We start from the raw sequence: 11,140 nt of genomic DNA, 5'->3' as shown, positions 1-11,140 counted from the left end.
GTCTGTGTGTCTGTGTGTGTTAACCCTTCCCTGTCTCCGGCTCCAGGCTCTGGGATTCAGTATCTGCACGAGAACAAGATCATCCACAGAGACCTGAAACCTGAAAACATCGTTCTGCAGAACATCAACGGGAAGGTGAAACATCTGTCGCTCCGTTTCCTCCTCCTCTTCCTCCTCTTCTCCTTCCTCCTCTTCCTCCCTCCTCCTCTTCTTCTTCCTCCTCCTCCTCCTCCTCTTCTTCCTCGTCCCTCCTCTTCCTCCTCTTCTTCCTCCCTCCTCCTCCTCGTCCTCTTCCTACCTCCTCTTCCTCCTTCCTCCTCCTCCTCCCCTTCAACTTCATCATCATCTTCACGTTTACGTCTCGTTTTCTCCTCCTCTTCCTCTTCTTCTTCCTCCCTCTTCCTCCTCATCTTCTTCCTCGTCCCTCCTCTTCCTCCTCTTCTTCCTCCCTATTCCTCCTCCTCCTCTTCATCTTCTTCCTCCTCCTCCTCTTCTTCCTCCCTCTTCCTCCTCCTCCTCCTCTTCCCCCTTCTTCTCCCTCCTCCTCTTCTTCCTCCTCCTCTTCCTCCTTCTTCTCCCTCCTCCTCTTCCTCCTTGTTCTCCACTTCCTCTTTCTTCTTCCTCCTCCTCCTCCTCTTCCTCCTTCTTCTCCCTCCTCTCCCTCCTCCTCTTCTTCCTCCCTCCTCCTCCTCGTCCTCTTCCTACCTCCTCCTCCTCTTCCTCCCTCCTCCTCCTCCTCCCCTTCAACTTCATCATCATCTTCACGTTTACGTCTCGTTTTCTCCTTCCTCCTCCTCTTCCTCTTCTTCTTCCTCCCTCTTCCTCTTCTTCTTCCTCCTCTTCTCCACCTCCTCCTCTTCCTCCCTCTTCCTCCTCCTCTTCCCTCCTCCTCCTCCTCTTCAACTTCATCATCATCTTCACGTTTACATCTCCTCTTCCTCTTCCTCTTCCTGCAGCTGGTTCATAAGATCATCGACCTGGGCTACGCCAAAGACCTGGACCAGGGGAGTCTCTGCACCTCCTTCGTCGGCACGCTGCAGTACCTGGTGAGATCTTCACCTCTAATTCACTTCATTCCCGTCTCGTTAACTCGGATGCAGCCGGATTCACGTCGTCGCCGAGCTTCTTCTAATGAATCTAAATCCTTTAATCTTCTGGCTGCCTCTGTAGAAACGTTAAAGTGATAGTTCACCCAAAATTCAAATTTCACTCATTATCGACTCACCCTCATGTGGACTAAGGGCTGGGAGAAGTTTCAGAGTCCTCCGTCCCTTCTCTGAGTTAAGCCTTGGTTATACTTTCGCCTGGCTCCGTTGGCAGTTGGCGCGCGCACCTCGGCAGAGCGCACAGGCGTTTATACTTGCCGCATTCACCGTTGCAATATTCGTAGCAAAGACAGGGGGCGGTAGATAAAAAAATACAATAGGAAGTAGCAGAGGCAACTAAAAACAGAGAAGAAGTAAGCAGGATTTCTCCTATAGCTCTACTATTTACCTTAATTAAAAAGCTCCAGTGTAATTGTGATAGTTAACTACATGATTTGAAAACCAACCGTCCTTGCAACATCAGTGTAGTAGTTATATAACGTTATCGATCGCTCCATGTATTGATTTTTCGCCGGCTTGTTGTAAACAGATGCACATGGAGGAGAGGAGGGACCGGATTTGCATAGTTCCTCGAGTTCTGGGTCATTTGATGGTCTTTATAACTTAATTACGAGTTGTACAAATGCTAGAGCGTACCAGCTCAGCCAATCTTCCCTCAAATTCATCCATTTTGAACTGAGCGACGCTCGCGCGGCGCGCGCCAAGTTTCAAAATCCTGGAGGTGCGCGACAGCGCGACGCGCCAGCGCGCGACGCTGTCGCGAGGTGCGCGTTTACGTCATTTGTGGCGCGCGAGCCTCGCGCACTCGCGACTGCGTCGAGCATAAACCAGGCTTTAGAGCGGGGCTGCGTGCAGCACTGCATGTCCATATGACAGTTGAGAACGGAGCTCACTTTACTTTGTCCAAAAAGACACACCAAAAAACATCCAAATACCTCCATGCTGCTCGTCTGTAATGTCCGTCTTGTATTGAAGCCCCGACATGAGAAATTGTTCCGAAAAAAATTAAATACATAAGTCTATATTTTAAGCTTGTTTTGTAGCGGAAGCTCTCAGTGTTGCTCTGCCGGAATCTCACGCGATTTGCGGAGCCGTAAACTGGGCGTCAATGCAATCGCGCGAGATATGCACAGACACAGGCAAAGTAACTCAGAGAAGCCACGGAGGACTCTGAAACTTCTCCCAGCCCTTAGTCGACATGAGGGTGAGGAGATAATGAGTGAAATTTGAATTTTGGGTGAACTATCCCTTTAATGAAGCTTCTCCCAGCATGCACCGGGGTTAATCACAGGAAATGATGTCATCGCTTGACAGGTTTTGAATGTGAAGTGAATAATATTAATAAATGCAGCACGGTGTGTTGACTCTTCCTCCTCCTCCTCCTCCTCCTCCTCCTCTTCCTCCTCCTCTTCCTCCTCCTCTTCCTCCTCCTCCTCCTCTTCCTCCTCCTCCTCCTGCTCCTCCTCCTCCTCCTCCTCTCTGCAGGCGCCTGAGCTCTTTGAGAACAAGCCGTACACGGTCACCGTCGACTACTGGAGCTTCGGCACCATGATCTTCGAATGCAGCTGCGGCTTTCGTCCGTTCCTGCACAACCTGCAGCCGGTGCAGTGGTGAGTTTCTCTGGTTTTACTATTTCTAGCTACAGTATGTGTGTTTGAGTTAAAGCAGAAGTAAACGGAATATTTGTGTTAATATAAGTCTTAAATAGTTATATCTTCCGACAGCAATCACTTACATAGAGTGTTTGGTCAGAAACACGGGTCTGTCAGTCACTCTGCTCTGCTGTAAACCGAGGAGAAAACTTTCCTTGTATCCTACAAGCTTTATCCAATGAGGAGAGAGAACGGCATGAAGGGCTGTGTGTGCAGCCAAGGGATGCGCGTGAATGTGGTGACGTAGGGACGAGGACGAATAGATCCATGACGAGGGCGGGGGCTGCTAACTAACGAAGTTAGCCAAAACGACCGGATCGCTTACTTCTGCTTTAAATGAATATAACACTTTATAATAAGTACACACTATTAAGCATTAGTTAAGCATTAAATACTGAATTCATCATTTACAACGCATGAATACTCATTAGTATGTCGTTTATAAACTTTTTCTTGAAATTTTACCACTTTTTCTAGAATTTTTTGAGAAATTTTTAACTTTTTTTTTTTTTCTAGAAATCTTACCACCTTTTTTCAGAATTTTTTCTACAATGTTTCCAAAAATTCACGCCATTGGCCCTAATTTGAACGTTCATTGACTAAAGAAGTAACGTTCTTCAGTCTCAGAACAAAATATTTGTGTATCTCTGGTGTTTGCTTCAAAATTTTGTCCAATGGGGGTCGGTGGTCTAATTTGTATCAGATTAGGGGTCTCTTCATGTAAAAAAGTTTGAGAACCACTGATCTAATTGATTGATTGATTGATTGATTGATTAACGGCTGTGTGTTTGATCCACAGGGCCAGTAAAGTGAGGAACAAAGGTCCTAAAGACATCATGGCGGTGGAGGATCTGAATGGAGAAGTCCGCTTCTCCACACACCTCCCCTACCCCAACAACCTCAGCAGGTCTGAACCACACACACACACACTCAGACACACACCAAAAGCCGAGAGCTTTTAATGGATGAGGATGAGGATGAGAGACCTCTGTGATGTGTTCAAGTGCGCGTGGTGTTTTCCAGGACTCTGCTGGAGCCGATGGAGGCGCTGCTGCAGCTGATGCTGAAGTGGGACCCGGTCCAGAGAGGAGGCAAAGTGAACCCCGACTCCAAGAAGCCGCTGTGCTTCGAGGTGCTGGAGCAGATCCTCAGCATGAAGGTGAGACTGACTCTGAGTCAGCAGGTGGAGGAACACCGCTCTGCTCCGCTGCCAGCACCAGTTTGACACCTACGGCAGCCTGTTAGGGCCACTGCAGGGTAAAGGGATGAGCTAATATAGAGAAGAGGAGGGAGATGACTGAGTTAAAAGCTCAGACATTCAAATTTAAAGTCAGAAAGGAGAAAAACACAGAGTGAAGTCACAATAGGGCAAAAGACAAACAAATGTGTGTTTTTTTTTTAAAAGAGCTCAAGCAACAAAATCATTTTTTAATTCTTGCTTAAATTAATACAGGGTTCCCACACGTCCTGGAAAACATGGAAAATGGTTGCAGAGTTTCCCAGTCATGGAAAACGCATGGGAAATTATAAGACAAGTCAAATGTCCTGGAAAATGATTCATTACATTGTGATTTTCTATATAAAGCGTGAAAAAAAAATCTAAATATGCTTTTGTTTATTCTTCAAAATGAGGCTGTTTGTCATGGACATGCTGTTTCCTCTTGTTCCCAGTCAGCAGTAACTTAATAACTTATGATCATTAATTCACCCCACACAGCAGGAATAAAGAAACATCGGCTACCAGAGCTCTGTTGGACTTTTTCAGACCGCACCAAGCATTTCCTTTCCAGAGAGATTATTTCAGAGATAAGTTGGAGGCAAAGACTTCACATCTTTAAATCAGTTTTCTGGGGCTGAGAAGAGAATAAACATAGAAACAAACCGGTTAAATGTACAAAATAAGGTACAACTGTCGAAAAGAATGGGACGGTGGATGTGTTAGTGTACGGTGTAACAACATGTCTGTCAGACTGTAGCAGCTGAATGTGTCCTGATGATCAGTCCTGTTACTTCTTTCTTATCATAAGATCTTCCACTTCCACTGTTTTGTTATTGATTTGACGCCACCCGCTACTTCCCCTCTATCTTGTTCAGTTATTTACATTGCTTAACCAATAAATCCATGTAACGCGTTCCCTTGAATCCCTGCTTCTTCTCTTTGTTACCTCTCCCGTTCCCCTAGACAAAAGGAGGTCGTAACAAGGTGTAAAGCAAAACAAGCCACACGTGTCCAACCTAGGGGGGAAAAAACACACATTTTCTATTTTTTTCTTTTGTAAATTTGAGTTTTCATGTCAGAAATCATCTCTTATATTTGCAACTTTAAACTTTTGAACACAGAAATCTTCTAGCGTCCACCTCTCATTGAGCTGAATTACAGTCTCTTCAGTTTTAGTCTCTGTGGAGAATAGTTTTCTTCTTCTTTCTGACTGAAAGCTCTGAGATCATCAGAGGTCAACGCTGTGTGTTTAGTGTTTTTGCTGTTTATCTTGACCTGAGCTCTGAAAAAGAAAGAAAAATGATTTTTACACATTAAACAATAAATTTTCTGTGTTTGGTTGAAGGAAGAAATTCAGATTTCCATGTTCTGACTAATCACAGTCTAAAACCTTCCTCCTCCACCTCCTCCTCCTCCTCCTCCTCCACCTCCTCCTCCTCCTCCTCCTCCTCCTCCTCCTCCTCCTCCTCCTCCTCCTCTTCCAGGTGGTCCACATCTTGAACATGACCACGGCTCAGGTCCACTCCTTCCAGCTGACCCCGGACGAGAGTCTCCACAGTCTGCAGAAGCGGATCGAGGCGGAGACGCGGATCGAGGTGGTGAACCAGGAGCTGCTGCAGGAGACCGGCGTCTCGCTGGACCCCAGGAAGGCGGCGGCGCAGTGCGTCCTGGACGGAGTGGTACGTAGCTACAGGATGTTAGAGGACCGGGTCGGGGTTTAGTCCAGAACCAGGAGGAGATAGAAACCTGCAGCTCCCAGTGGTCGACAAGTAGTTTAAGACTCAGACTGTTGCTGTGTCTCAGTTCGAATACTTCCAAACTTAAAGCAGAAGTAAGCGGAATATTTGTGTTAATATAAGTCTTAAATAGTTATATCTTCCGACAGCAATCACTTACATAGAGTGTTTGGTCTGAAACACGGGTCTGTCAGTCACTCTGCTCTGCTGTAAGCCGAGGAGAAAACTTTCCTTGTATCCTACAACCTTTATCCAATGAGGAGAGAGAACGGCATAAAGGGGCGGTCCTCTCTGTGTGTGCAGCCAAGGGATGCGCGTGAATGTGGTGACGTAGGGACGAGGGCGGGGACTGCTAACTCCATCGGCTGACAGGAAGTTAGCCAAAACCACCGGATCGCTTACTTCTGCTTTAAACAGGCGGAGCACACAAGCAAAAAGAAAAAAACAAAACAAGCTGATTGATGTGTTGAAGGGCGATAATAGCGATCCACAAAAAAGAAAAACATCAGCAACCGTTCCTGCAATGACAGTATTCAATTTGAGACAACACTAAATAATAATGGTTGTAAATTTTTACTTGTACGCACTTTTACAAATGCTCAAAGACACTTTTCACTTAAAAAAATCACAAAATAGAGTGAAGTCAGGGTGAAATACAATTAAAAACAGCAATAAACAATATAAAACACACACAATTATATATTAAAAGCTCATTTAAAAAGGTGAGTTTTGAGCATGGTCTTGAATGTTGGGAGATGTGTGCAGATACGGATGGGTTTGGGGAGTGAGTTCTTGGAAAAGAGTGTCGAAATTCACACACTAGGGAAGTTAGTACATAGTGTAGATAGATAGTAAACTACATGACAGTGAAGTCATGGAAGTATTTGAATTGACTTAAAGTCCTGAGGAGCCTTTTGTTAAGTCGCCTCGTCGTCGCCTCGACAACGTCTCATCTTCTCGTCTCACACGGGAACTTTAACAAACACAGAGACGTTGCAGATAAAAGCTGCGTCTCCAGGTGTTGATGATTCACTCCACAGTCACTCACTCACCGTGTGTTTGTGGGTCTCAGTGTGTGTGATGTGTGTTTCCTCCTCCTCTGTGCAGCGAGGCTGGGACAGCTACATCGTCTACCTGTTCGACAAGAGCATCACCAAGTACTCGGGTCCCTTCAGCGCCCGACAGCTGCCCGACAAAGTCAACACCATCGGTGAGTTGGTTTTATCAGCAGCAGGACGTGAACTCTGTTTAGAGCTGGAGCGTCGCCTGCAAACATACAAAACTAATGAATTGTGTCGTTAATCTCACTCCTCCACATGTTGTCAGGGTCTTTCTTGCTGCTTTTTTTTCCCTTTAACTTAATTTTTGTCATTTTTTTCTCAACAACATGACGTGTACATTTCCCTTCTTTCAATTTTTTTCCCTTTTTGCAGCTGCAAATAATCTCAGTGTTTCCCATACATTCATTTATTCCTGGTGGCCCGGCACTCTCTGTGCAAACCTGTGGGAAACACTGAATCTTTACACTTAAATCAAGAATTGTGTTAGAAAACAGTATAAACACTACAGCTGTCAATCTTCCCCCAGATTCAAATTATGCTTCCTTTGTTAAATATTCAATTTTTAATGTTTCTTTAGCTCATTATATAGCTACACCTACAGTACACCAGCTTACCAACAAAATCTGTTATATTATGTAAAATGTGCAACACACATAAGTTTTACCAACTCAATATAAAACTTCAAGAAGGGAAATCGTTCGGGAAGTTGGTTCTGAAAGCCCTGATAAATACGTAACTATAGATTTTAAAATATATGTATGATAAGATAAAATAATAAGAAATAGAAAATGATATTACACACATTTAGCGAAGGAGAAGAAAATGAAATTAAAGTAAATCCACTCTGGACATATTCCCTAGTCCGAGGCCACAGACTCACTGTATTAACAAAGCTATGACAGGTTTTTGAAGCCTGAATCTAAGTGTGATTTGCTCCATCTGGTAAACATCCCATATTTCTTGAATCCATACATTATATCTAGGTGGATCTGGGTTTTTTCTCAGTGTTCTTATTCTTGTTTTTCCTTCTCAGTCCAAGAGGCCAAGACCCAGCTGCCCCTCGTGGCGCTGAAGAAGGTCTGGGGCGAAGCTGTGAGCTACATCTGTGGCCTGAAGGAGGATTACAGCCGGCTGTTCCAGGGACAGAGAGCGGCCATGTGAGTCACACGACACAGAAATCATGAGATTTGGTTTAGTTCAGCTGCAGAAGTTCAGGAGACTTAGGAGAGAACAGAAAGAACTAATGTAATTAAGACACTAGATGTCGCTGTTGGTTCGTTTTATTGGAAATTCTCAAATAAAAACCGGGCCTCAAACAGACTTTGGTCTCCTGTACTGGACCGGACCCGAAGTTTAAACTGTGAAATGAATGCTGCTCTCACTTACAGTAAGAATAAAACAAATTGAGAGGATTTTCTATCTTTGCTGAGCATAAGATTTGCTCTAAATTAAATAAAAGCCTGTCCCACATCGACGCCTGTCTCAAATATAAGCCCTGTCGGACTTCTATTAGAAAATTTTTTGGTATTTAAAGGTTCAAGATGATCTTTATTTCTCCTGAGGAGCTGAATAAATAGATTCAAGATGCTTTATTGTCATATTATCTGAATAAATATATGTAAAATGTATCAAATAGAAAGTGAAATCTGAGTAAACACTTGCAGCAACAATAAAGTGAGTTAAAACATTTAAAAACACAGAAACACACAGAATAAATACATTCAATACAACAATCACACACAGAAACTTTTCTAAACTCTTCCTGTACACATTTATTACAAAATGTGAAACTTTTGATTGAACAATGTGATAAATAATGAGCATAACTCCTCCCTCCTCCTGCAGGTTGAGCCTCCTGCGCTACAACACCAACCTGACCAGGTGTAAAAACAGCATGTTCGGCTTCTCGCAGCAGCTCAAGGCCAAACTGGATTTCTTTAAGAGCAGCATCCAGTACGACCTGGAGAAGTACAGCGACCAGATGCACTACGGCATCTGTCAGTCTTTATTCTTCTACTGTTAATAATCAGAGAATGTTTTAATATCTCCGAGCTCAACCAGATGTTTTGTGTTTAACTGTTGTTGTTGTTGTTTATTTTTCTCTCCAAAGCCTCAGAGAAGATGCTGAAGGCCTGGCAGGAGAACGAGGAGCGGGCGGCTGCGTTTGCACAGGTAACACAACAAAACATCAACAAACGGCTTTTATATTGATCCAGTACGAATCCTGTTGGTGTGAAACTCAGTTACTTAAAGGGATAGTTCAACATTTTGGCAAATTGGCCCATTGCCATAATCCCTATAGTCATAGCAGTAGGTTCGTTACCTTTAATTGTCGGTGCAAGCTATTTTTAGAACGGCGGAGCAGAGATAGCAGCTGCTCAGAGCTACGCTACGGAGGCTCATGGGATTTCTTGGTTTCCCTCATCAAACTCATCAAATACACAATCCAACAACTCCACAACGCTCTGGTGGACAAGTTGTGACCTGCACATTCACCACGCTATGAGATAATAACACAATGTTACCAGACAGAGTTGTTTTAGAGGTAAATTCATGCAAAACCGCTGATGCACGTTGCCTTCAGGGACAGTTTTTCAGCAACAGTCTCTGCATTTCCCTCTAAAACAACTCTGTCTGGTAACGTTGTGTTATTATCTCATAGCGTGGTGAATGTGCAGGTCACAACTTGTCCACCAGAGTGTTTTGGAGTTGTTGGATTGTGTATTTGATGAGTTTGATGAGGGAAACCAAGAAATCCCATTAGCCTCCGTAGCGTAGCTCTGAGCAGCTCACGGCTCTGCTCCGCCGTTCTAAAAATAGCTTGTACCGACAATTAAAGGTAACGAACCTACTGCTATGACTATAGACGAATTCGGAGAACGTTTTGTGTATGCCGCCATCTTGCGGCGGCGCCATTGCTGCGGTGACATGTGTCAGTCATAGTAAACTGATTCTCTATGACAGCATCATAAATAGGCTGCATTTGTGATGTTTAGTGCCCCCCAGTAACTGATTAAGGTATCTTACATGAATACCAATATTCATTTGGTAATTAATCATTTGTTTGAGCGATTAGCAGGAAAGATTAGAGTAACAGGGAGATAAGAGACTGTATCATAAACGATATAACATACCGGTACGTTATGCGTGCTGACGTTAGCAAGCCAGCAGCGGGATATTTAATCATGTGGACAGGCTACATGAATAAGATTATAAAAACAACAACAACTTTTGCTTTGTTTTAGATATTCAAGAATATTTTATTGACCAGCTGGCCTCTGATGATCAGAAAAAACGTCAATTACAGGTCTCTGATTTATGGTCAAAATTACCTGAACTCCGGATGGGTCGGACATATTTTACACCGGCTTTTAGACGACCATGATCACATCATATTGAAGGGATCAGTGAGACATTCACAGACTGTCCACACGATGTGAAGGTAACGGTGAGAAGGGAGAGGAGCCAGGTTGTACAGGTCAGCTGTGACTGCTGCTGCTGACACGCTGTACGTAACGTTACGGTCTAAACACGGACACTCCTCCTGAAGTAAGGGGCTGTGTTTTGCTGATATTAGAGCAGTCGAGGACGGCACATGTCCTCCCATCCTTCCTGGACATGTTCGCAGAAGAGAAAGGGAAGAGAAAAGGTCCACTTGCATTCAAATGCCCGCTTCGCGCACAGAGCCAACAGCTGCCTGACTGTGAGTTGTCACCGCAGTAATGGCGGCCGTTCGATTTCCGGTGACGTCGCCGAATCAGTCTATAGGGATTATGGCAATGGGCCAATTTGCCAAAATGTTGAACTATCCCTTCAAGGTGTCCAATTCCAATCGCATTATCTGAGTGTCTTAATCGGAGTTGGAGAACTCATTTACATGCACTCAGTCGTCCAGTTCCAGTCGGATTAAGGCAATAATTTGGTTTTCTCAAGTCTCATGTAAACGTACTGACAGTTGTTGTTGTTGTTATGGTTACCTGCTGTGTCCTGCAGGTGGCGGAGGTGAGTCACCTGGACGATGAGATCATGGCTCTGCACTCGGAGATCGTGGAGCTGCAGAGGAGCCCGTACGCCCGGCGCCAAGGAGACAAGATGGAGCAGCTGTGAGTCCATACAACAAGTTTATATAGTATATAAACAAAAAGTCTTAAAAACATCTGCTCTTCTGTTGTTCTCATGTCCAGATGTTTGTGTCCAGGACAGAGGACGATGTTGTCTGGTGGTTTAACTCCAAACACTAACGATCAAACTAAAACTAAATCAGCTTCTAGTGTTGTGAAACAGAAACCAAACACACACACAGACAGACAAACAAAGCAGCTGAATGTTTGTGCGTTGAAGTTGTTTCTTAAATTTCTGCCTGTGG

The 11,140-nt window shown here is 44.3% G+C and overlaps 1 protein-coding gene across 1 annotated transcript; it reads left to right on the top strand.

The window, feature by feature from the left end:
- Positions 1-24: 24 nt before the first annotated feature.
- LOC146960951 (inhibitor of nuclear factor kappa-B kinase subunit alpha-like) lies at positions 25-10,881 on the top strand (the record flags this gene model as incomplete). Its single annotated transcript, XM_085771909.1, has 11 exons — positions 25-135; positions 957-1,046; positions 2,592-2,716; positions 3,558-3,665; positions 3,782-3,917; positions 5,462-5,656; positions 6,821-6,923; positions 7,808-7,931; positions 8,620-8,771; positions 8,885-8,946; positions 10,768-10,881. Coding segments are annotated over 11 exons (1,320 nt in total), but the record flags the coding sequence as incomplete, so codon positions are not given.
- Positions 10,882-11,140: the final 259 nt, after the last annotated feature.

Source organism: Trachurus japonicus, unplaced genomic scaffold, assembly GCF_045865225.1.
Source record: "Trachurus japonicus isolate A0001 unplaced genomic scaffold, Traja_1.0 AP029797.1".
Lineage (NCBI taxonomy): Eukaryota > Metazoa > Chordata > Actinopteri > Carangiformes > Carangidae > Trachurus > Trachurus japonicus.
This window is presented reverse-complemented; position numbering and strand designations above follow the sequence as displayed.